The 27431-nt window shown below is 44.4% G+C and overlaps 1 protein-coding gene across 1 annotated transcript in view; it reads right to left on the minus strand.

The window, feature by feature from the left end:
* The window catches only part of POLR3B (RNA polymerase III subunit B), a 131351-nt gene that overhangs the window by 73801 nt on the left and 30119 nt on the right, over positions 1-27431 (minus strand). Inside the window, exons 10-12 of the mRNA XM_075551041.1 lie at positions 22122-22244; positions 18150-18269; positions 17318-17452 (exon numbers count right to left, since the gene is read on the minus strand). Of these exons, the coding sequence (XP_075407156.1) occupies positions 17318-17452; positions 18150-18269; positions 22122-22244 (378 nt within the window). The remainder of the gene's footprint in view (positions 1-17317; positions 17453-18149; positions 18270-22121; positions 22245-27431) is intronic.

Here is a 27431-nt window from a genome sequence, read left to right on the forward strand (position 1 = left end):
TATCTCCAAGCAGACACGCTCTTCCTGAGAGGCTACGCCAGGAACTGTACAGTACCAGCCACAAAGAATCCGAAGAACAATGAAAAGAATTCTAAATAGGCTCTAGCCTCTGGATTTATCTCCTGGCTTAGAAGAAATGTAAAGGGGAGAAAGAATACAGTATGTTGAAAGACACCATGGGAAAGCAGCAAAATGCAGAATGTGGGGTACTCTTAAGAACAACAACAACAAAAGTCCAGATTTTTAAAGAAAATCTACAGGTTAACGGGAATCTAAAAAGACATGCCAACTAACTACAATGTGCAAACGTTTGCATGCTATGTAAGTCATCCAGACACATACAACAACATTTATAATAAGGGACATATGCACACAAAACGGATAGACTTCATCATAATATGTAAGTCCTCTTAAAAAGTGTTTAGGTATGAAGACAGTATAATGATTTTGTTTTTAAATGTCTCCTGTGAAAATAAAGAGGTTCAAGCCCATGAGAACCTTTGCGAGAAGGATGAGGCCATCAGCTCCCAGGAAGATTGAGTTTCAGAAATCCCATGTAGGGTCACTCTGAGTGGGGCTGACTCGATAACCATGGGTTTGGTTTTGACCCTGGACTGTTGTACATAAGATGGGTTAGAGTCGGAACCGACTCCACGGCACCTAACAGCAATCACCTTGTATCTGATCTTAAAGTGTCCAAACAAAACCAGAAAGAAATGTGGAATTATTCTAAGAAGAGGCCATATCTTCATGGAGAAAATTATAAATGTTTATCAAAGGACATAGAAGAAAACCTAAATAAATGATGAAAACATTTGCTAATAAAATGATTAAGTATTATAAGATATTAATTTACTTGTAACTGATCTATAATTCCAGGCAACTCCAGTCAAATGCCTAAAGTATTTTAATAAAAATTGACAAATTCTGTAATTAACATGGAAAATCTATGACCTTAAAACAGTAGCGAAACTTGTGAAAAAGAAGACAAAGGAACTGATGAATTCATAGACAAACCGACAAAGGGCATAGGGCAGTCAAGAGATAGTCATGAAATACCCAAACTTGCTAGTAGTTGATAGAGGAAGCATTTCAGAACAGAGAGGGAACAACAGAACACATAGGATAAATGGTACTAGAACTGAATATACATTTGGGTACAAATGCAATTGAAATAACTTTCATTCCGTGCATGAAAGTCCATTGCAGATGGATGAAGAATGAATACCTAAGTCACAAGTTTCCAAACCCAAGCCCACTGCCCCTCATTGAGGCTGACTCACAGAGACCCAGTAGCACACAGTGGAACTGCCTCCCGGGGCATCCGAGGCTGGAAAAGCCTTACAGAATCGGACTGCCACATCTTTCACCCACGGAGGGGCTGATGGGCATGAATGGTGAAGCTTGCCTAAATACTTAATTAATGAACCACCAAGGCTCTTTAGCCACAAGTGTAAAACGCCATTAAAATAAAGGTTGACAAAGTTGATAAATTAAAATTACGAATGCCTAGTCATGACATAGGGTCCCTTTGAGTCAGAACGGACTTGATGTCACCGCACAACAACAGTCATTACAAGACATCAAACAGTTACAGAGGAAAATACTCCCAAGGCTGGGAGGCACCATCTGCAGCACACACCTGGCGCAAATCAGGATTCAGATTACACACAAATGCTCCTCAAAACGACAAAGGGAAACAAACAACCCAAGTGACACTGAGAATGTAAGAGAAAATGGGTATCGCTATTAAGCATACGAATGGATGTTTAACTTCATTAATAGTGAAAAATGTAAATTCAGACCACAAAGAGATATTATTTTCCACCCACCAAGACACACACGCACACACTAAACAAACCACAAACGCACTACCATCGAGTTGATTCCAACGCATAATGACCCTACACAGGGTTTGAGGCTGTATATCTTCATGGGAGCAGATAGATAGCCCCATCTTTCTCCCTCAGATTGGCGAGCGGGTTGAACTCCTGGCCTGGTGATATACAGTCTAATGATCACCTAACACATCATCAGGGCCCCTTTCACCCACTACTGAGACAAATCACAGACGCAGATCACCAGGAACTCATATGCAATCCAATGTAGAAATATTTGAGAAACTAGTTTGCCATTCTCCTGAAAGCTGAAGATTTACATACTGAGTAGGTAATCCTATCTGAGGAAAATTCTTATACTAGGAGACATGAATAGGAATATTAAAAAGAACTATGCAAAGAACATGATCACAAGAATAAAGCACTGTGTATCATATTTATTACAGCTTCACACAATCGAATACAAAAATAAAAGTAAATGCATTGGTGGTGTAGTGGGTTACACACTAAGCTAAAAGCCACAAGGTCTGCGGTTCAAGCCAACCAGCCACCCCCTAGGAGAAGGATGAGGCTGTCTCCTCTTATAAAGATTTAAAAAGTCTTGGTAACCCAAAAAAGAAGTTCTATCCAGTCCTATATGGTCACTATGAGTCAGAATCACCGTGATGGTAGTACATTTGTTGTTGTTTTTTTGGTCAGCAGTTCAAACCCACCAGATGCTCTGAGGCAGAAAAAGGCGGCTTTCTATTGCTGTGCAGACGTACAGCTACAGAGACTCAGAGGGCAGTTCTACTCTGTCCCAGTCACCACGAGCAGGCAGGGAGCTGACAGCAGTAACTGAGTGCGTTCCAGCCTCATGGAACGACACCGTGCCAAGAGAAGAGAAGGTGCAGAAGAATGCTATTTCTTCAGGGATTTGCTTTTAGAATCTCCAACAGCGGGAGGAAGGGGGAAAACATGAGGGGCTGATGGCAAGGACGACTTAAGTGGAGAGCAATTGTTTGAGAATGACGAGGGCAACGAATGTACAAATGTGCTTTACACAATTGATGTACGTATGGATTGTGATAAGAGTTGTATGAGCCCCCAATAAGATGATTTAAAATAAATTTTAAAGACTTCAACAAAGCTAAGTGGTGGCAGAAGGAATACGTGGATCAAGCACAGCAGGTTTGTTGTCACAAGCCTTAGAAGTCCAAGGGGAGAGGCTCTGGAGTTGTGAAGCGTCGAGTTCACGACTTAGCACAAAAGCAAGAATCACACTATCTCGTTAAGAATTTTGATATGTGCTGCATGTGCTAAAGTAATAATATTTTGGCTCTAGGAGTAAAAGTATATTATTTTCCAAGTACAACCGTGTGACCACAGAAGCCAGCTCAGCGGGCTGGAAGCAGCAGCCGTAAAAGCAGACAAGGGTGGCTCTGGTTTCAGAAGAGGTGGACTAGCTCCCACCAGGTTGGACTTGCCAATAAGTAATTATCATAAACTCTAATCAAACTATTTTAAAAACTACTTGACTGTGCAAGCAGGTATCCACAGCAGAAGGAAGTCGGAGGATGTCAACACTGTCAGGAGGCAGAAGCACGGGTTCCTGGTTCTAAGGCTCTGCACCTGGAACAGGCTTTGGTCCGAAGCTCACTGGAGAGCTAAAACTCAGGTTCGAGACCCGTGACTTCAGTGGACTGAAGGTCATGAAGGCCATCGGCTCGAGCCTTGTTCACAGATCATTCTAGCCGCCCTGAGCCACCCTGGTGCTGGAGCGGTTGTGCACCCTTGGCTGGGCCAGCTTTCCAGTCCTTCCCTCGTCTTCTGACAGACAGCACCAGCTCATGAGCGCCATCACCACGAGGCGCAGAAGCATGGAGCGACAGAAACCACACGGTGCTGTTTTAAGCCACTGTCCCGGGGCCGCATGGATCACAACGACAGATAGCCACAGTTGTATTCACATGAAATTCACAAAAAGCCAAACTAAAATGAAGACCTATTGCACATAAATGTCAGGCATGTTTCTTCAAGAATTAAGCACAATGTGTGCCATTGTTGGGGGCTTCACATTGACTCTCCTCTCCTATGGACTCTGGGGACAGAGCAGGACGGCCTCACATGGTCTTCTAGTCTACCATCTACAGATGTCCCTGGAGAAGGTCACACTTGGTAAAACGGAGGGCCGCACGAGAGAAAGACCCTCAGCAAGATGGGCTAAAACAGTGGGGGTACGAATGGGCGCACACAGGCTACCACTGTGAGAATGGCACAGGACCACGCAATGTTTTGTTCTGCTTGTACACGGGGTCCTTATGAAATGGACCAGCCCAACAGCACCTAACAACAATCTTCCCAGAAAGAGATGCCCAGTTTTCTCCAGCGAAGCCACTGGAGAGATTCAAACTTCCAACCTTTAAATTAGCAGCTGTGTGTAATAAACTACAAATGCCCTGTGAGATAAGGTTAATTCACTTTTTCCCCCTGAAATAATTTCCTTTACAGAAGAAAAACAATTCCAATGGTTGTAGTTTAAGTTACCCAACGAAGCATCAAAATATGGGTGGGTATGAATGACATACAGACATGAATTCTTAAAGGGGAATTCTCACGGAGACCTTCCTAAGTTCAGAGTTCCCTACATTCTACTCACTTTCCAACCCAGCAGCAGGTTAGCTCAGATTGTACAGGATTTCACCCTTGAGAACCACGCTCTTTAAAAAACAATTCTCCCCATGAGAACAAAGGGACAAGTTAGGCTACAGCAGTTCCGGGTGGGGAATGGGAGACAAGGAGCCACAATGGGAGTGGGACAACTGGAATGGAAATAAGAAGAACTGAGATGAAGCTATGACCAATGTCACTGAGAGGGACATGTACAAATGGTTGAACAAGAGCCTGTCTTACCATGCACTCTCACAAAAATACTGTAAGATATTAATTTTTTAGAAAGGGTCTCCACTTTCCAGAGTCACCCATTGTCTGTCAGTTTGTTTTACTGTGGTGGCTTGTGTGTTGCTGCGACGCTGGAAGCTGTGTCACAGGTAGTTCAAATGCCAGCAGGGTCACCCAAAGGGAACAGGTTTCAGTGGAGCTTCCAGACTAAGTAGAGATGACAAAGAAGGTCTTGGCTCCCCACTTCAGAGCAAGAAGCCACTGAAAACCATATGCATAACTGGGAAGCATTGTCAAATACTGAAAGCCTAAATAACGGAAACAGAACATGGTCAAATATACTGCCAGCAGATGGGCCCCTCAGGTCCCTGAGGGCACTTGAAACGTGAATGAAGAGCTGATTTCTTGGAGGGAGTCTGACCAGGGTGATATGAGTCAGGTAAAGCCTGTGGGAGTGGAGCCTTCAGGATCTGCATTTGCTGATGGCGAATAACGTAATGAGAAACAGCTGCAAAAATAATCTAATGACTGTAACTTGGAGTGTGCAAAATATGAATTTAAGAAAATTGGAAGTGGTCAAAAATGAAAGGGAGTGCAGGAAGATTGATATTCCAGGCATTAGTGAGCTGACATGGACTGGTATTGGCCACTTTGAATCAGAAAATCGTATTATTTACAATGCTGTGAGTAACACAATCAAGAGGAATGGCGTGCAATTCGTTGTCAGAAAGGACCTTGCTAAATCTATCATGAGATACAATGCCATCTGTGATCAGATGGTATCTGACGGCCTTCAAGGAAATCCAGTCAATAGAGCCTTTATTCAAAAGTAGCCAGTGATGAAGAACCTGAAGAATTCTACCAACGACTAAGCTGACATTGATCAAACATGAATCCAGATGTGCTGATGGTTATTGGGGATGGGAATGCAAATGCTGGAAACAAAGAGGAAGGAACAAGAGTTGGAAAACATGGACTTGGTGAAGAAATTAAGATGGGGATTGAACGATAGAATTTTGCAAAACTAACAACTTGTTCATAGCAAGTACCTCTTATCAACCACAGAAAAGGCGACTACACACATGGACTTCCCAGATGGAATACACAGAAATCAAACTGACCACATCTGTGGGAAGAAGTTCAATGAAGAAGCTCAGTAGCAGCAGCTAAAACCAGATCGGGGGCCAACTGTGGAACAGACCATCAATTGCTCATATGTAAGATCAGGATATAGCTAAAGAACAGCCAAAATCCAACCTTGAATCTATCCCACTTGAATCTTTGAGAACATCTCAGAAACAGACTTGACACACTGAACACTACTGAGCGAGGAGTCGACGGGCTGTGGGAAGACATCAAGACCATCATTTATGGGGAAACAAAAGGTCATTAAAGACAGGAAGAAAGGACAAGATCAAAGTGGATGTCAGCAGAGATTCTAAAACTTGCAATTAATAGTAGTGTAGCTAAAGCAAATGGAAGGGCTGAATGGAAAATGTCAAGGGGCAGCTAGAGAAGGCAAAGCCAAGTATCACCATGAAATGCGCAAGCACCTAGAATTAGAACAGCAAAAGGGAAGAGCACGCTCACTTATCAGAGAATCAAAGAGCTCACGAAAGTCAGTGCATCAAAAGAGCTAGTCTAGTCTCCCAACTCAGGAGGTGGCCTACGAGCACTGACAAGAAGCTTCCACAAGTTCAGGCCAGATTCAGAAGAGGACTTGGAACAAGGGAGATCCTTGCTGATGTCAGATTTTGGCTAAAAGCAGTGAATAACAGAAAGATGTTTACTTGTGTTTCATTAACAGAGGTATTTGACTGTCAAAATAAACTGGATGACCGTGAGAAGAATGGGAATCCGGAACACTTCAGCGTGCTCAATGGGAACTCTTACATGAATCAAGAGGCAGCTGTGCGAACAGAACAAGGGAATATTGAATATTGCATGGCATAAAATCAGGAAAGGTGTGTGTATCAGAGTGTGACATCTCACCATATTCGTTTAATCTATAAGCTAAGCAAATCATCAGAGAAGCTAGATTACCATATATACTCATGTATAAACCAAATTTTTCAGCACATTTAAAATGCAGTTTTGTGGTAAAATTAGGTGCCTCGGCTGATATTCAGGTCGGCTTACACTTGAGTATAAACGGTACATGAAGAAAAGTACAGCATCAGGATTGGAGGATGGCTTCCGAACAACCTTCGTTGGTATGCAGATGACGCAACCTTGCTTGCTGAAATTGAGGAGGCACTGAAGCACTTGATGAAAATCAAGGATTGGAGTCTTCAGTATGGATTAAAACTCAAGGAAGTTCAAAATGCTCGCAGCTGGACAATAGGTAACATTATGATCAATGAAGAAAGGTTCAAGTTGTCAGGGATTGCGTCTTGCTTGGATCCACAATCATTGCTCCTGGAAGCAGAAGCCAGGAGAGAAAAAGACACGTTGCACTAGGGAAATGTGCTGCACAAGACCTCTTTGCAAGGATGCTACTGTGTGGACCAAGGCGCTCCCGACCCAGGCCATGGTATTATGTCCCAAGGCCGCCTGGGCTTGTGAAAGTTGGACACCGAAGAGGGAAAACGGCAGGAGAAGAGATGCATTTGAATTGGGGTGCTGGAGAAGAGTTCTGAAAGGCCTGCTAAAAGGACAGACTGTACTGGAAGAAACAAGGCCCGAGTGCTCCTTCGAGGCAAGGATGGCAAGACTTTGTCTTATATATTTTGGACATATTAATAGGAGACCAGTCCCTGGAGAAGGACATTATGTGTGGTAAAATGGAGGAGCAGCAAAAAAGAGGGAGGCCTTCGAGGAGATGGACTCACAGCGGCTGCACCATGGGCTCAGGCGGGGAACAGTTGTGAAGATGGTGCAGGACCGGCAGTGTTTCACTGTGGTGGGCACAGGGTTGCTGTGGGTTGAAGCTGACTCGATGGCACCCAACAACTTGCCAGAGTGATGGCATCCTTGAGCGTTTATAAGCTATATGAGCTCTGACTCATAGTGATGATTTTTCATAGCAAATAAGCTTTCCCGTGAAACTGAGAAAGGATGGTGAATGCAATAGGACTACTGTGTTTTCCTGCCCCCACGCGAGACATGACCTGCCCACCTGTCTCCTAAACTCAACTTCTCAGCTAGGACAGTCAGGACTCTGGACTTCCTATTGACTGTGTCAGAAGTGTTCTAAAAGAAAACTACCTCCACTGGGAGCTTAATCCCTTCTCACACTCAATACAGACCCGGCAGCTTCCCTCCGGGAAAGAAAGGCTCTGAGAAAGGGAGCAGGTGCAGAGGGGTAGCGGGCTAGCAGGGAATGAAGACGCCTGCTCCAGGCACTTCCTGTGGAAGCTGGCGAAGAGCTTGAATGAGTCCTGACAGAATCAAATAGTTTTTCCCTAAACCACAAAAGCTCGAGTTTAATTAGCCCCTTGCACTTAAGACACTTTTGTGTCTCAAGTTATGACAAAGTTTTTCTGGATCCCAGCTGAATTTATCGTAACCCCTGGGGCTGGCCCCATACAAGGACAAAGTTAGTATGCGCCAATAGAGAGGCTGCCTCATGAATACGCTCTGTCCCCCACACGCACCCCCACACCCCCAGCCCCTGATTCTACTTGGTTCCCCTTTCAGAGAAATGATGCTCTCCAGTCTAGAGAGCGGTGAGATGCGGCCAGGCTAGGTCCCACAATCACCCACTGGGTCAAGAGTGAAAGGAGGGAAAGGGAAGGGATGCAGGTGATGACAGGCAGTACCGCGCACGGCTAGCACGAGTCCTTCCAGCCTGAGGAAGACAGGAGTGCTGAAGAACAAACTACATGGAAGGGAAAATGCTGACAGCTCATCAACTGATTTTCAATGAAAACGCTAAAAAAATTAATAAAGAAGTTAAGCTGCTGAAATACAGTTTCACCAATTAGCTTAATGTCAGAGAATTCTAATTAGGCGCCTTGAGATTGCTATTTAGCGGTTAAGCCTTCAGAGTGCCAAATTCTCCTTTTCACACAAACTGGTTGCAAAATTAAAGACATTAGGCAGCCTTCATTACGTTATCAGAACAGCTGGGATTAGGCAATCTCTGAAGTCAAGGCGGCATTCTTTTGTCCCCGGGTAGAAATCCCTGGCTTTCCAGGGTGCCGGATTTTGGTGCTGTTCCATATCTCCCCCATACAAAGCAAGCTGCATTAGAAAAAAAAAAATCTGCAGACAAAGAAGAGAGTAATGCTCAGCAAATAATGAACACATTACCGAAAAAGAAAAGGCAGGTGAAAAGATTAAGCCTGAAATCGGTAGGTTTTCCTAACACCTCTGCTGGCGACTGGCCTGCAACCCCCTGGGGGCAGGAAGGCTGAGGGACAGCACTGTCAACCCGCTTGGCCAGTGGCTGCACCTCTGTTATCTAAAGTGAACGCACATTTATATGCCCACATCCCAAGGGGTGTGAAATTAGCAGCTATTGTTTTTGCGCATTTTGGCCTTTTATGTCTTCACACTGTTCACAAAGCTGTGTTCCTCCGGCACAGGGGAGCCCTCTTCCTGATTCTCATTTTTCAAGCTACAGGATAGCCTCTTGGCTCTCCACATCCCGACACCCTCTCCCCTACTTATTCCTGTACATAACTAACATCTTCTCTAAACAGACTCATTTAACAACATCTTTGTTTTATTGTAAAGAGTAAAAGTTGGGGTGCATGGTTGTAGGGTATCTCTCGTCTCCTGACAAGTGGACAAAATCCCATGAGCTCATCAAGCGAGCACCAGTCATTCACTGAACAGGCCCACCAGGAGTCCAAACCAAGCCCAATTCCTTTGCGTCGATTCCAACTCATAGCGACCCTGGATGACAGACTCCAGCGCCCCCCCCCCCCCCACTAGAGCTGTCTATCTCCACTGAAGCTCACTATCTCGCCTTTCTCCCGCCAAGGGCTGGTGGGCTGGAACCTTGACTTTCTGCTTAGCAGCCAAGAGCTTTTTAACCATTGAGCCACCAGGGCTCCTACCAATTATCCAGACACCAACTTTTTTCTTCAGACACTAACTTTTTCCTGAAATCTACCTATACTAATTTTTAACTTCTAGTGTTTGGGGAGTTTTGTCCAGGACTTCAGGTGTGGTGATCTCTGCTGTTGCCATCCAAACCACCATCACCTACCTCTGCTTTAGCCTGCTGTTATTGCCCCTAACAACAGCTCTCTGTCTGTTAGTCCCCAGGTCAGATCTGGCGAAGTAAAAAATCAGACCTTGGCACTCACTCCCTCACTGAAAACTGTCCACTGGCTCTCCATGGCCTGTAATAAGAAAGCCCAGCTCCCTTCTATGGCCTACAAGGGCCACATAGCCCAGCTTCACCTCGGTGTCCAATGTCACCTCTCTCCATCTCAGGCCTCCCGCCAGCCAGATGAACCTGCTTCAGTCTCTCCACACCTAGCCTCACACCTGCTCCCATCTTTCCCTAGAACGCAGTGTCCACTGCTGCTCCAGTGTCTGCTGCCTTAATTTAAACATACCACCCTCTCAACGAGATCTTTCCTGATCATCCTGATTAAAGTCACAGGGCCCTGGCACTCTTATGTTATCCTGCCCTTGGTTCTCTTGGAAACACTGATGACCCACCGAGAAGCCATACAGCTAGGGTGACAATCCCAAGACCAGGACCGTCATCATTCTTATACATTAGTCTGTCTGCCGAAGCCTCGTGCCGAGCCTGCGTTTCCCTGGGCAGTAGGAGATTAATATCATTGCTTCCTGTCCTCAAGGCATGTGCAGTCTGCAGGGGGAAATAAACAGTGATGCTTGGTGTTCACAGGTGGTTTCCTCACAGAATGAGAGAATGAACAGCGGGCTCTTCTGTGCGAAGCTGGGCTGGAAGACACGGAGATGACACTGTTTGGGATGGTGACAGCAGCAGGAGATGCGGTTGGAAAGGAGAGCATGAAAGAGCCAAAGGAGCTTGCAAGGGGTGCTGCAGAGTCTAGCCTTTGCCCTACCGAGCAGTCAGCCTGTGTTTAGAAGAGCCGCAGAGCGCTCCTGGGACAGGGGAACCCTATTCTGACGCACGGTGTCTCCACAGCATGAGTAGAACTGTCCCTTGGAGTTTCTGAGACTCTGAAATCTTCACAGGACCAGAGAGTCTCATCCAGAAAGGAAGAATTTTCCATCTGTTTCAATAGTGGGATTTCAGCTAAAATTTCGTCACTTCCAAAACCCTTTTGAAAGCTGAATCTGAAGCTCGGGGCGGTGGAAAAGGGCCTCAACCTCTTGGCCCAACCTCAAAGCAAAGGCTCAGAGTGTACCAGGTGAGAAGGCTTGCTATGTACCAGGTGAGAAGGCAGCCAGGTGGCCACAGAGTGCAGAGCAGGCAGGTGTGGGGTGGGGCGGGGGTGGGGAGAGAGGTGTGTGCAGCCAGGCGTCAGGGAAGGTCCTGAGGGCATTCCAACATTTAAGAATAGTGTTCTATGCCATGCTGATGGGGATGAATGAATATGGGCTTTCTGAGCACAGCGCACACATACATCTTACACAAGGGGGTGTCAACGTGGAAAACAATGTTAAAATAAGGCAAATTTTCCACCCATTTTTGAAGTCCCCTCATAGTTTCTATGTAGGAAGTTTTTCATAACTAAGAAAACATTTACAAAAGCAGCTGTCACCTACTACAGCTACAGGCACAATAATTGATTAAATCCTCAAGCATTAGCCATGCAGCAGTCAGGGGCAAGCATGAGGACTTGAAGATCTGTCCCACACTAATGTGGGCAAAGTGCAATATGATTTCTTCTAAAATTGAAAAGCCTGGCTCTGACAAAGAAACCCTAAAACTTAGCATACATCACACCTACACCCGAAAAGGTCTAAAAGCTGGAAGTACAGTAGAGATGTGACCTGTCCCAGATTCTTCTGTGGATTCAAGACTATTCCAATTAAAATGCCAAGAGTGTTAGTTTCTAAAACGTAGCTAGCAAAAACATTGGCCACCAAACAGCCAAATAAACCTAAAACAGTAGATGAAGAGATAAAAGCACAAAGTGACCACTGGTAGGCAACACGGAGTGCAGAAACAGATCAACACATATCCTAGCTGGCGTCATCTGTCATACAGAGCACTTCACATCAGTCAGGATAGAAAACACTGCACAATAAACAAATGGTGCTAGGACAACCGGTTATCCATTTGGAGTAAGTAATATTGGATTAGATACTTCTTATCATATGCAAAAAACCCACTATAAGATGGATCCAAGACGAAATATCAACAACAAATGTTTAAAACACAGAGGGCAGTATTACTTAAGGTGGAGGGGGATTGATAAAGCTGTCTTCAATTAAAATCAAGAACTCAAATGCTCAAAAGATCCTAGAAAGTTTCAGAAGTCAGATATTAGCAAAGGCCTAGGATCCGTTGTGAGTGACTGTTACCAGAGGTAACCGTGGTTGTAAAATCTTGGAACTCTAAGTGGGAACTGGCTGACTTTTGCCATGCCTCCCAGGAATAAAATGAGGCATCTCAGCAACAACACATATTTTACCAGTAGCATTTGTGAAACGGCTACATTTTATCTGTACTATCTGCTAATTGTAGGATCAACAGTTCGAAACCAACACAGTTATAGTCTTGGCAGCTCAAAGGGGCAGTTCCAACCCTGTCCTTCAGGGTTGAGATGAGTCAGCATGTTTGGTTTGGGCTCTGGAGCATTTGCACCCTGCTAACTTCCTAACAACCCCTTCATTGTGAGGCCGGTCTGCGAGCTCTGTGCGGCCACTGCAGTGAATTACCAAATGAGGCACAGGGCTTAGAAAGGGCCCTGGGAGGACAATTGATGTCAGAATGGGTAAGAAAGTTGAGAGAGGGAGGCATGTCTAACCTCAGCCTCACAGGAATCAGCCTTGGGTGCTTAATTCTAATTTCTTCTCCCAACTCACGAAGCCAGAGGAGGTCAAGTAACAACACCCCCACATCACTGTTTGGTTGTTGTTGTTCTGTGCCACTGAGGTGGTTCCACACAACCCAATGCACAGAAGAAGTAAGCGCTGCCCAGTTCTGCACCATCTTCACAACTCTTCCCATGCCTAAGCCCACTGCTGCAGACACTGCCAACCCATCTCCCCGAGGACCTTCCTCGGTTCGCTGCTCCTAAACTTTACCCAGCATGATGGCCTTCTCCTGACAAGCTGTCCAAATTTTGTAAGTCTCAATATCTAAGGAACACTCTGCTCATACTCTCAGACTATAGGTTTGTCCCCTCAGCAGTCCGTGGTACTTTCAATATTCTCAGCACCGCCATTCAAATACATTGATCCTTCTTCAGCTTTCCTTACTCGACGTCCAACTTTCACATGCTTATGTGGCAATGGACAACATCATGGGTTGAGTCAGGTAAACCTTAGTCCTCAATGTGACATCTTTGCTCTTTAGCACGTTAAAGAAGTCTTGTGCAGCAGACGTGTCCAATGCAATGCACTGCTTGATATTTCTATGAGCATTGCTGCTTCCACGAGCACTGATTGTAGAACCCGAGATAACCTGACTTATCAAGATAATGTTTACTGGTCCAGTTGTGAAGATTTTTGTTTTGTTTACATTTGAGTTGCAATCTATACTGAAGGCTGTATAGTCTGTGATCTTAATCACTAAATGCTTCTAATCCTCATTTCAGCAAGCAAGGTTGTTATCTGCACACTACCGGTTATTAATGAGCCTTCCTCCCTCTCGATGTCATTTTCTTCTCCACATAATCCATCTTCTTGGATTATTTGTTCAGCACAGAGATTGAAGGAGTATGGTAAAGGATACAATGTTGATACACACCACTGCTAATTTGAAACCATGCGTTCATTATCTGTTTTGTCTGGATGACTGCCTCAAGTGCAGCTTCCCCACGAAAGCAACGGAGTGCTCTGGAATTCCCATTCTTCACAATGTGACCGATCCACAGTTTGTTGTGATACAGAGTCAAGTGCTTTTGTATTGTCAATAAGACACAAGGAAACATATTCATAGTGTTCTACGCTTTCAGCCACAATCTGTAAGTCAGCAAAGATATCCCTTGTTCTGCCTGTAGCTTCAATCTCTGGAACTTCAAATTGATGCATTGATGCAACTGTTGTTGCAGTATCTTCGGTAAAAATATTAGTTACATGTGATATTCACGATATTATTTGATAATTTTTCACATTCTGTTGGTTCACCTCTGTCGTGGGTACAGATATGACTCTCTTCCAGTGAGTTGGCCAGGCAGCTGTCATCCAGATTCCTTGGAATTGCACGTCTGTGCTTCCAGAATTGCATCTAACTGTTGAACATTTTCATTGGTGTTCCATCAACTTTAGTTGTAATGCCTTCAGTGCAGCCTGGCCGTCCTTCCGTCAACACCATCAGTTCTTGATCAAAACCTACCTCTTGAAATGGTTAACGTGGAGCAATTCTTTTTGGTACAGTGACCTTTAGTATTCTTTCCATTTAATTTTGATGCTTCCTGCTTTTTTCAATATTTTCCCCTTAGAATCACTCCATATTCCAACTCGTCTTAAATTTTCTTTTTTTCTCCTCTCACTTCGAGATAGGTTGTACATGTTCTTGGAACACTTCATTGTAATGCTTTAGACTTCTCAAGTTGCTTTTTGAAATTTCCTATTTAGCTTGTTGACTTCATCTTTTCCATTTAATTTAGCTACTCTGTATTCAAGAACAAGTTTGAGTCACTGTTTTTTATGATTGTTCACTTTCTTCTAACAACTTGTTATGTCATCCCACACCTCATCTGTTCTTTGGTCGTTAATGCTCAACAGGTCAAATTTGTTCTTGAGATAATCTCAGAATTCAATTGTGACCAACTCAAGATCATATTTTGGATCTTATGGACTTGTTTTAATTGTCATCACTTCAACTTGAATTTTCATTTGAGTAATTGATGTTCTCTTCTGCAATTGGCCCTGGCCTTGTTTTGGCAAATGATAATGACATTTCTCCCTGGTCTCTTCCTCATCCTGACTCCTGCGTCTTCAGTCTAACATGGTCAATATGCACAGTCGCTGTTTATGTTATTGAAAGATGGTATTTGCAATGAAGAAGTTGTTCTTGCAAAATTCTACTATGTAATCTCCAGTATTATTGCTATCGCAAAGACCATTGTTTTCCACCTCCTGATCCTTCTTCCTCGGTGGTCCTAACTTTTGCATTCCAATCACCAATCCTTATCAATTCATCTTGGCTGCACACTTGATCCCTTTGGACAAACAAAGTGGTCAAATTCTTCAATTTCTTCACCATTGGCTTTCGTGTTGGTGCACAAATTTGAGTAATATGCATACAAAGTGACCTTTGTCCGAGATGTCCAGACATCCTCCTCACAGCCCACACTGCACGTCAAGACAGATCTTGCAATAGTCTTTGACACGAAGTGTGAAGCCATTCTCTTGAACTTGCACTTCCTGGCATAATAAAACCACATGACTGTAAGATTCAAAATGGCCAACTGACCAGTAATTTCAGTTTGCAAATGCTTGGGATATCTATCTTTATGTGTTCCATTCCATTCTGATGACTTTCAATGTTCCGAGAGTCAAATTTTTGTCCATTTTACATTTCTATTACTAATGGTTCCAACTATTAAGCTGTTGCTTCCTTATTTTGAGTTGTGTCCCATGAGCAAATGAAGATCCTAAGAGGTGGACTCTGTCCACATCTTCAAGGTTGACTGCTTTGAGGAAAGAGTTCTCTTCCAGGCCTATGTTGACAGCCCTTCCAGCACAGGCTCCCCTGGTGCTATATCAAACAACGGTACCCTTCCGTTCATAAGGTCGGGAGTGGTGAAGCCTTCTTTCTCACCTGTTCTTCATCTGGAAGCGCCACTGAAACCTGTTCACTACGGGTGACTGTACTATATCTGAAATACCAGTGGCATAGGAACATGCAAGCCACCACAGAATGAATGACAGATGAGTGGGAGATATAGATAATAATTATTAAATGTTCAAAGAATGTATAGTTTTTATTATCCCTCAGAAAATGCTCAAGCTTAAGAGACAGAAAGTCCGGAGTAGATTGTTGTTACTTGAAATATTTGCAAACTATATTCCATTTAACAGTCAAGTTCTCCGATCTAAAATAAAATAAAAATTATCTTTCATTAATACATATTTTTTGTCAGTGGTTTTTGGTGGTTGTTTGTTTTCTTTTGTTGCTTTGTCTTGTTCTGTCTTGTTTTTTGTGCATATTATTATCTCTGCAAGTCTATCTAGATAAGCTAGGCGGGATAAAAAATCTGGAGGAGAAAACAACAGAACTGACGGTTCTGGGGAGACATGGGAAAGGCGGAGGTGGGGGAAAGGAAGTGGGTGTTAAACCCAGGGACAAGGGAACAACAAATGATCCAAAATCGATGGCGAGGAGGCCTGGTAGGGCTTGATCAAGGGCAATGTAACCAAGAGGAATTACTGAAACCCAAATGAAGACAGAGCATGATAGTGGGACAAGACGAAAGTAAAAGGAAATAGAGGTAAGAAGGGCATTTATAGAGGTCTAAATACAGGCATGTACATATGTAAATATATTTATATATGACGATGGGGAAATAGATCTATTTCCATATACTTATAGGTTTAGTATTAAGGTAGCAGATGGACATTGGCATCTACTCAAGTACTGCCTCAATGCAAGAACATTTTGTTCTATTAAACTGGCATTCCATGATGCTCACATTCCACACACAATCGCTGAAGACAAAGCAGGTACATAAGCAAATGTGGTGAAGAAAGCTGATGGTGCCCGGCTACCAAAAGATATAGCGTCTGGGGTCTTAAAGCCTTAAAGATAAATAAGTGGCCATCTAGCTGAGAAGCAACAAAGTCCACATGGAAGAACACACCAGCCTGTGTGATCATGAGGTGTCGAAGTGATCAGGCATCAAAGAACAAAAACTCTTATCACTGTGATTGAAAGGGAGTGCAGAGCGGGGACCCAAAGCCCATCTGTAGGCAACTGGACATCCCCTTACAGAAGGGCTGCGGGGAGGCGACAAGTCAGTCAGGGTGCTGTATAGCACCGATGAAACAAATGACTTTCTTCTAGTTCTTAAATGCTTCCTAACCCCCACTATCATGATCCCAATTCTACCTTACAAGTCCTGCCAGACCAGAGAATGTACATTAGTACAGATAAGAACTGGAAACACAGGGAATCCAGGACAGATAAACCCCTCAGGACCAACAATGAGAGTAACAATACCAGGAGGGTAAGGGGTAGGGTAGAAAGGGGGAACCGATCGCAAGGATCTACATATAACCCCTTCCCTGGGGGATGGACAACAGAAAAGTGGGTAAAGGGAGGCATCGGACGGTGTAAGACATGACTAATAATAATTTATAAGTTATCAAGGGTTCATGAGGGATGGGGGCGCAGGGAGGGAGAGAAAAATGAGGAGCTGATAACAAGGGCTTAAGTAGAAAAAAATGTTGTGAGAATGATGATGGCAACAAATGTATGAATGTGCTTGACACAATGGATACATATATGGATTGTGATAAGAGTTATATGATTTTTAAGTGTGTGTGTGTGTATATATATATATATTTCTAATACAAAATAATTAAATCACCTGTCCCGCCAATTCCAACCGTTTGTTGCCATAATAGTCTCTGTCATCAACTTTATTATCTCCTTGGGCAAGGATCACTCTGCGCACCATCACTGCGGTATAGATACACTTGGCTCGGAAGTTAAATTCCTTAACCTGTAATTCAAAAGTAGAGGACAGAAGTGGGACAACACATGGTCAAAATTTAAGGTGCCTCAAGAAAAGAGTCAACAGTTTAATACTTACATAAGGAAATAGAGACTTTCCCCATTCAAAGAAATTCAACTTTATACGATCCTTGAGAGTTGAGATCATGCCTTTTCATGTGTCTTAAGGACCTGTGGTCACTTTTCTTCAAATGACAGGCTCCTGTCACTGCTTTCTCTTGATGTATGTTCACGTCACTCATAAATGGTAGAGTTCATCATCTGCTTTCGTCTGGGTCCCCTTTGATCGTTTGACCAGAGATCAACAAGCACAACAGGCACGATGCCATGCCAATTCAAGGGCACTAGCCGTTTCTACTTCCTGTTTCCCAGAGTGAGCCCTGAGAGCCACATAAGGAGGCCAGGGCACTCTGTTTTGAAGATGGCCAGCCTCATCGATCTCCGCTAGAGCAGCTGGTGGGTTTGAATGCTGAAGTTACCAGGCCAATGTCTACCCACAGCACCACCAGAGATTCTTAAACCACTGATAATGGAAGATAATTTCCAGAAGGGCAGTACAGTCTTCCTTAGGATTCTCTTTTCCTAAGGAAGTGCACTTTACACAGTATGAACTTAGTCGTAGTCCTTTTCCAGAGACTCGCGGCCCCACAATCATCGTCATTCGCAGATACAAAGGTCTTACTCACAGGCACATGGGTCAGAATGGTGGAAGCCAGGAGCTCTCTTGCTTCCTCTATTTTGGTTTTCTTTGGTCCACCGCCCCACATCCTTTGCCTTCTCACTTTGTTCCCTATGTATTTTAATGCCTATAAAAGAACAGAATATGTGAATGTTAGTAAAGTCTGCATGGCTTCCGAGATCACTTATTAAGCAGCTACCCATACATAATAACACTGTAAGTGAAAGAAACAAACAAAGATAGAAAGAGCAATGCTACTTTGACAGAGGCTTTATTTGGGTAGTCAAACAACAAACAGCATTTTCCACACACCAAAGACAAAACTGCATGATGCCATATAAAACACAGGGTTCCCTTGGCTCTATTGTAGTCTTGCTTTCTTTGTATGAAATTGATGCATGATCATTATAGAAAGCATAGTAAGTAAAAAGTACACAGGAAAAGCAGCTGCCTCCCCTCCACTCAGAATCACAATTAACATTTGGGGATGCATTTTCTCCCCTTAAATAGGAACCATATCATGTAACCCTTCTAAACTAAACAGAAAGCTACAGGTCATTGCTGAGAAAAAAGAAACCCAAAAGCACAGTATCCGAGGGTTCTGTGATGTTCGCGGACCGGGAGCAGCAGTATGTTAAACCAGGGTCAAAATTCTCTCCATATCGGCCAAGGGGTCATCCTCAATCATTAATTCTACTCCTGGCAGACTTTTATACAAAAATTTACAGGTTTCTGATATAATGTATATGTAAATATAAAGCACTTGGCTTAGCTGAAACCATCTTTAAATATTCAACTATATATCCAAACTTACAAAATTGATATTTTTTTGTAAAAAGGCCAAAGCAATTCAATGGGAGAAGGGAATGGCTTTTTAACAATCTGTGTTAAAACAATTAGATATCTGTAAGTAAAAAGTTAACCATGACCCCTATGCCTCACACCAAACTTGGGGGGAGCAGGGTGAGGGAGCATTTCAGACTGAAATGCAAAAACAGAAATGATAAAGCTTCTAGAAGAAAGCATAGGACAGGATACCCTTGGCCTTCAAGCATGCCAAGATAGAGTTCACTGGACACAGAGCCACCACACAGGCACAAATGTTCAGGGCAATTAGTCTAGAAGAGGTAAAGACTATGAATAGGAAAATGAAAGCGAGAAAAGGTTTGTAACAAATCTGACAAAGGGATGTAGAGCCAGGGTATTTTTTTTAAAAGTAACTGAAAAATTCAATAAAAAGACATCCAATAAAGAAATTGAGGAAACAGACATTTGGAAGACAGTTCAGACGAAAAAAAATGTAAATAGGTAAATCAAAGTGGTCAATATCATTAGTCATTGGGGAAATGCACATTAAAATCACAATGTGACTCCACTACGTGTGGCACCAAAGCCCCCCCAGTTGCCATCAAGTGGACGGTGACTCATGGCCACCCCATGTGTGCCAGTCAGACTGTGCTCCAGAGTTCCCCCAAGGGAACGTCCAGAAGCAACACCAGGCCTTTCTTCGGAGGTACCTCTGTCAGCAGTTGAACTGCCCCACCACCCAGAGACTCCACACACCCATCAGTGTTAGCCCTCTGCCACAGAGTGAATACCAACTCACAGTGCCCCTGCAGGAAGTGCAGAACTGCCCCAGATGGTTTCCCGGGAGAGAGGGTGAAAGATCCGTAATCCATTTCTCATTGGATGGCTTGTACACAGAGTTCTAAGGTGGTTACACTCGCCACAATGTGTTTTCGTCTTTGCTTTAGGACAAATATTGTCCTTCTGATCTTGTTTAATTAGTTTTTCTAAGGAACATGTTCCTTGGGGGTACTACTGTTTATTTTAAGGATTTATCTACTGTTTGGCACTCTGGTTGGATAGAGGGCTCTGCACTCAGCTGCTGCAAACAAGGTCAATGGTTCAAGCCCACAAGCTGGGACCTGTAAGCCGCCAGGGCTCCTCCTTCCTCCTACAAGCATCTTCAAAGCTTTACTGCCCTGCCCATGGGGCGAAAAGGAACACTTTTCTTATGTTAACTAATTTGATATTTCCCCATCTTTTAATTGATCTGCTCTAATTAGCTGAAAATGTCTCAGTGTCTATTTGACAGAAATAAACCAGTAATGTTCTAGCCTACAATTGGAACCCTGCTCAAAGAGCTTTCAAGGTGGAACTCCTTGGCCATTTACGATGAGGTCTCTGGGACACAGCTGAGGGCAGCGGTTCTCCGCCTTCCTCAGGCCGCGACCCTTCCTGCAGCTCCTCCTGTGGTGGGGACCCCCAACCATCACATGATTTTCGTTGCTACTTCAGCACTGTCATTTTGCTACTGAGATGAATCAGGAGACCCTGTGAAAGGGTCATTGGACCCCCAGGTTGACAACTGCTGACTTAGAGACTCACTGTAGCTTCTGGGCCACTGTTTAGGTAAATGGCTGGTCTAGGATATACCATCTGCTTTAAAGAAGACATGTCTCATAAAACTGAGCCAGTAGTCCTGTTCACAGGGCAAAGTGGATAGTTTCTACCTTCTGGACATTTCTCGATGCTTCTCCCTCAGGCCTTTGGAACCCTTGGGTAGTCTTATTTGATTTGGAATGGAGATTCAAGTCCATCAAATATTTCACTTTCAGTAAAGGCCCAAAACAGTATCTCCTAAATCCAAACAACGTTTTCTGGTACTGAAGCAATAACTAGAACCAACTACTCATTAACTACAGAAAAAAACAAACAAAAGGAAGGCAATGAAGAGAATCATCCCTAATGATCAGTATTTTGGAATTACATATATGCATGTATGACAATTAAACCCAAACTAGACCATGGCCTTCACATGTTCCCTTACACTCAGAGTGCTGGAAGCATGCTGGATGACAGCGACAAGGCAGTCCAGGGCTGTGCGCCATCCAATAGTCACTGCACAGATGCACAAACAAGAACTGCCCGGAGGAACTGCCTCGACCAGTTTGAAATCTGTTGAGGTTCTGTGAGGGAGACAGACGGGCTTTCTACTCCCGCAGAGTACATCTCAGAAACTCACAGGGGCAGTGCTACCCTGTCCTCCACAGTGGCTGTGAACTGACGGCAGTGAGAGGGACTGACGGCAGTGGTTCTCGAGAGGGAACTTCCTACCTCCTGCGATGGCTACAGGGAGCGATTCCACGGGTGTACCGTGCGTAAAGCACCTTACGAACGTGTGGCAGCAAGTCCTCAGGCTGCCCCCACTCCTTCCTGGTGGGACAGGAAGTGCATTCACGTTGATGCTCCTTCGCCCCTATATTCCTCTGAATCTTGTCCTGAGATTCCCTGGTCTCAAGCAGGGACACCTGTGCAGGTCAGGGAAGGCTGTATCAATAAATGGGCCTCTGTTCCTGGGCATTCTTGCTGCCTGAAATAACACTGGGAATTCAGGAAAAGGGATAAAGACCATACATAACCAGATGCCTAAAGTGGTTGGAAAAAGGTAATGAAAAAAGATGTTAAAGAGAAATGTATGGGGGCCGTGGTGTGTGTGGGTGTGTGAAGAATCTCTACAAGAGTTTCTATTGAATAAAAAAACAAAATAAATACTGTCACTCAGGCAAATCAGGTACATAAGACAGTATTTTCTCTTATATACAGCAGCCCTGGTGGGGTAGTGGGTTATGCATTGGGCTGCGATCCCCAAGGTCAGCAGTTCAAAACCACCAGCCACTCCACTGGAGAAAGACATGGTTTTCTATAGTTTGGGAACTCACGGGGCAGTATCTACCCGACTGCAGTGAGTTGGGTTTGGTGAGCTTTCTCTTCCATATCTCCCTCAAAACTGGACACCCTAAGGTGATCATTACCCTCCTCAAATCCCTAACCAGACTAGTCAATGATGCTTCCCTCCCACGCCAGCCCTTCTCCCACCCCTCCCAAGTCACTGCATCTCATGCTTCCTCCAGGAGCCCCCTTAAATAAATCCCCACCTCCATTTCCAAGCCAGGGAAAACATGAGAAGGCACACCTGCATCTGTGTGAAAATCTGAGCTTTCTGGCACTCCTCCAGGCTGGGCCCAAAGGCAGCCATCACGTGTTCCTCCGTGCCAATCATCTGCACGATTTCCTGGTCACTCTCCACACCCATGGCCTAGGAGAAAAGACAGAAAGCAGTCTGGCTTTGTGTTAACTCACTGACATTTGCTTATGCTAATGTAGCATTGTTTGTTGGTATTACTCCTAAGCAAAAGCTAGCTCTTCTCTCAGAAACGGTGCCATCTGGCACTGGCAGCCAGAGCCCAAGCTGCAGAAGAACCTGAAACAGAAATGTTGATGAGGAAGAGGAAAACAAACATTCTCAAACACGTCCTGCTTGGGCACCAGCTTCAGACGTTTTCAAATAGCCTAGGAGCAGCACCGTGAATGGAAGAGGCGGAGGCACAGCGGAGACAACTGCAAGTACAAAGCCACGGGGAGGAAAACCCAGAAAACATCCAAAAACAGGCCCGCTAAAACAAATGGAGCCCCGACCCGCTCGTCGCCAGTTTAGCTGCTCTGTGAAGTATCAGGCCACTCACATCCCAGCTAGAAATACTTTCCCAGAGAATGCTTGTCTGACTATCCAAGGATACGGGGTTGTTCTGTGGGTTTCAGAGGGATTTTGACGAACTGAGAACACATCCTACCTAGCCTACAACACTCCCTTTGCTTAAGGGCTTCAAGGTGGCAGCGGCAGCACAGGTCTCTGTGGGCCCCAGGTGGCACTAGGGCTCACACCTGCACATGCTAGCCTGGCACTCTGCCACCGCAAGAGCACATCTCACCACGCCTCTCCTGGCAGTAAGAATCTGCTCGCAGAAGCAGGGCGAGAGGGATGCTTGTATTAACATTCTTGTTAGCTATGCAGAGCAGGCTGCTGCGAATTATCTCCTTTGGCTTTGAAGTTCCAGTTTGCCTAAGGCACCCCACACCCAGAGAGCAGAGACAACACAGACAGAATGGAATCCCAGATTCCAATGCAGCATCTTAAGAACAGTGCCTGGAGGGTGGCAGGGAGGGGCCCACTCTCATCATCAAGAGGTCTGGAGTGTTCGAGCAACCACGAGGACTCGACAGCAAGCACAGAGAGAGCTTAAAGACGACTCAGGATCAGATTCACAGACATTCTTCTATCTTGATTTTGTCATTTGCATGACGAGAGGTCACAATCAAGTCCCTCCTTGAAATTCTGAGTCTCCATTTCAAGGTCAGTGACATGAATTCTAAAAATTCAATTAGGACACTTCTAGGATCAGTTATAAACTTCAGGGAAGGTACATGCATGTGTGTACAAGGCGCCTTTGAAGTCAACTTCAAAGGTTGGGGTTGGTGAAAACATGTCTACAATCTCTCGCACTCCCTTCAAAGGGCGGCGTCTAAAGGACCTCCAAGCATCCAGTTGTGTATAGGATTCACTTGACTCATTTCTGTCAGCAAAAAGTGAAAGTGGTAGCATTTAGCTCAGACTCAGTCCCTCGTGACCAGAGAGCTTCCTGCTTACACTCTGCCAGAAACTGGCTGCCACACTCACACAATCTATGGAGACTAAAGGCCCAGCTGCTCGCTGTCGCTGCTGTGCTGGGCTGGTGAGCCGCCTTAGAAGCCGAGCCTCCAGATAAGTGCAGCTGGGTAACCCTTGACTCAGGAGAGGCTCTGCGTCACCACCCTTCAGCTAAGCAACAGGCAAACGCCTGACCAGTGGACACTATGATACAATCAGGTCTGCTTTGTTTTAAACTACAACCTTTTGGGACAATAACACCTAGAGAATGTAGTCATTTTAAAAAGTAAATTCATTACATTTAAAGTATGTAACAGATGTTGCTGGATTTTTTAAGCATCTTCCCAGACTTTAACCAGGTAACATTCTTTTTTAGGTTTTGCACAAATGACTCAGTCCATGTACTGGCTCTACGTGAGCACAATGTAGTGTTCTAGATTTTCCACTCTTCTCAATGTTATCCAACGTTTGCATAGTCAATAACACACAGACAGACTTCTTTCTGGTACCCTCTGCCACAAGCCAAGATCAAGCTGATGTTTATAATGCTATTCCTGTGCCTTCTTCTTTAGAATCCAGCTTTAATTTCTGACAGTCCTCTGTTGATGAACTGCCTTCGCCATTTTTAAATTGTTTTTAGTAAACATCACCTGTGTGGTCTTAATCATACTGTAGATGGTTTCTGCATTCTATCGGGTCACCTCCCTTAGATATGGACCTCTTCCAGGGCGATGCCCAGGTCTTCCAAACATCTTGACAGGGAGGTGAGCACTTCCAGTGTTGCTGAAAGCTGGTTGAAACATCTTAATTGGTATTTCGTCAATCCTAAGAGCCTTACTTTTTGCCAGCGCCATTGGCGCAGCTTAGACTTCTTTCTCTCAGCATCATCAGTTTTGAATCAGATGCTACTTCTTAAATATCTGAATGACGACCACTTAATTTTGTGCAGGGACTTGGTGTTTCCTTCCACTTTTTATATTTCCTACATCACTGAATATTTCACCTATGGAATCCTTCAATGTTACAACTTGATCCGTGTGTTTCTTTTTCCTCCAGTTCTTTCAGTTTAAGAAATACTTAGCATTTTCTTCTCTTTTGGTGTTATAACCAAAAATTCTTTGTAAATGTATTGTCAATACTTACCTTTTTGCCTACGTTGCCCTTTGAAATAGTGAGATGGATATCAGAAGTAAACTCCAGTTAATAATCACAAAGCACATAGCATTTCAAAGACCGAGAAACAATCCTAAGAAAAACGGTCAGTCCTACTTTTTAAAGAAAAGACCTTGAAGGATTCTTAAGTCACACATGCTGAGTCACGTCTACTCAGGTTGTGATGGTGATAGATACCCCTGTCGGGTCGCTGGCACTGCTGTCAATCCAATACAGCAACCCTAGAGGGCAGGGCAGAACTGCCCGGGAGCTTTTGAGACTGTAAACTTCACGGGAGCAGGAAGGTCATCTTTCTCCCTTGGAGCTGACCTGTGGTTAGCAGCCCAACCCGTAGCCACTGTGCCACTAGAGTGCCCTCCTGTTGTACACAGGGTCACTGTAAGTTGGAACTCACCACATGGAAGAACACACCAGCCTGTGTGATCGAGTGGTCCTGAAGGGATCAGTTATCAGGCATCAAAGAACAAAAAATCATATCATTGGCTGCACACCTCCATGATAGGATCGCTGAAGACAAATGGGTGCATAAGCAAATGTGGTGAAGAAAGCTGATGGTGCCCAGTTATCAAAAGAGATAGTGTCTGGGGTCTTAAAGGCTTGAAGGTGAACAAGCGACCATCAAGCTCAGAAGCAAAAAAGCCCACGTGGAAGAAGCACACCAGCCAGTGCGATCACGAGGTGCCAAAGGGACCAGGTATAAGGCATCATGCAAAAAAAAAAAAAAAAGATATGTGTGTGTATATGTATATATATGTGTGTGTGTATATATGTATGTGTGTGTGTATATATACCATATTGAATGAAGGGGGAAGTGCAGAGTGGAGACCCAAGGCCCAAGTGTCGGCCAATGGAGATCCCCTCATAGAGGGGTTTAGGAGATATGGGTCAATCAGGGTGCGAGGTAGTACCGATGAAGAACACAGCTTTCCCCCAGATCCTGGATGCTTCCTCCCCCCCAACTACCATGATCCGAATTCTACCTTGCAGGGCTGGATAGGGCAGAGGCTGTACACTGGAACATATGAGGGCTGGAGGCACAGGGAATCCAGGGTGGATGATACCTTCAGGGCCAAGGGTGTGAGGGGCGATGCTGGGAGAGTGGAGGGCGAGTGGGTTGGAAAGGGGGAACTGATTACAAGGATCCACATGTGACCTCCTCTCTGGGAGAGGGACGGCAGACAAGGGGGAGAAGGGAGACTCCGGATAGGGCAATATATGACAAAATAACGATGTATAAATTACCAAGGGCACATGAGGGAGGGGGGAGCGGGGAGGGAGGGGAAACAAAAAAGAGGACCTGATGCAAACGGCTTAAGTGGAAAGCAAATGCTTTGAGAATGATTGGGGCAGGGAATGTATGGATGTGCTTTATACAATTGATGTATGTATATGTATGGATTGTGACAAGAATTGTATGAGCCCCTAATAAAATGTAAAAAAAAATAAAATAAAATAAATTTTAAAAGTTGGAGCTCACTCAGTCGCCCTTAACAACAACTACATGGTTCTCTTTGGTCTCCAAGTCTCCAGTCACAAGGATCAAAACAGATTTTTCCCCTCTTTTTGAAAAGCTACCCAATATACATTTTCACTTGTCATTCTCTCAAAATGTTATGTGATCTTCTCTAGGGACAAAACTATGAGAAAAACAGCACAATTCAACTACCTTTATATAGGAGAATTCATCACTTTTTTCTAAAAGCTTCCGTATGGAACTTTGTAACCGATGCATTTCATTGCCAGAGGAAAGCCGCAACACTGAGAGATCTACACGGGGCAGATGCCCACACTGGCTTGCCAAACGGTCCGCGGCTGCTGGGAAGGCCTCCTGAGACAACAACAGAACGGAAGGCCAGCACAGGCGGTCCCTTCTGCATGGCATATTTTTCAAATGGCGCGTCAGTCACTAGACCAGCTGGGCTCACATGCACCTACTGCTGTGGTTAGGTGCCTCTGAGTCAGTTCTGACCCATAGTGACCCTGCGCACAACAGAACCGAGCACTGCACAGTCCCGTGCCATCGGCAAAACTGCTCCTGTGCTGAGCTCATTGGTGCAATCCCCATGTCGATCCACCTTGCTGAGGGCCTTCCTCTCTTTCTCTGGCCTTCCATTTTACCAAGCGTGAGGTCCTTCTCCAGGGGCTGATCTCTCCTGACAACATGTCCAAAGCATGTGAGATGAAATTCTGCCATCCTTGCCTCTAAGGAGCACTCTGGCCTGATTTCTTCCAAGAGAGATAGGTTTGTCTTTTAGCAGTCCATGGTACTTTCAATTATCTTCTCCGGCACCACACTTCATATGCATTGATTCTTCTGTGGTCTTTCTTAGTCAATGTCTAACTTTCGCAGCCACCTAGTTTATTTTAATAGCTAATTTTTATGTCAATTTTCTCCAATGGAAAAGACTATACACTTTATTGCCTATTCTGGTGCTTCATAAAAATGGCAGGGGCGGGTGGGTGGTTGGGGACCCCCTTAATTTGACATTTAAGGCTACCACTTCAAGTTGTCCTAGCGTCGGATCTAAGTAGTAATTGTATCGTTACATGTGATTTGGAATGGCCTAACAAGGATGTAAACAGATGGCTGAGGCACTCCAAATTTTTCTCAGCAACAGAGCAGCG

This window comes from Tenrec ecaudatus, chromosome 6 (assembly GCF_050624435.1).
Source record: "Tenrec ecaudatus isolate mTenEca1 chromosome 6, mTenEca1.hap1, whole genome shotgun sequence".
Taxonomy (NCBI): domain Eukaryota; kingdom Metazoa; phylum Chordata; class Mammalia; order Afrosoricida; family Tenrecidae; genus Tenrec; species Tenrec ecaudatus.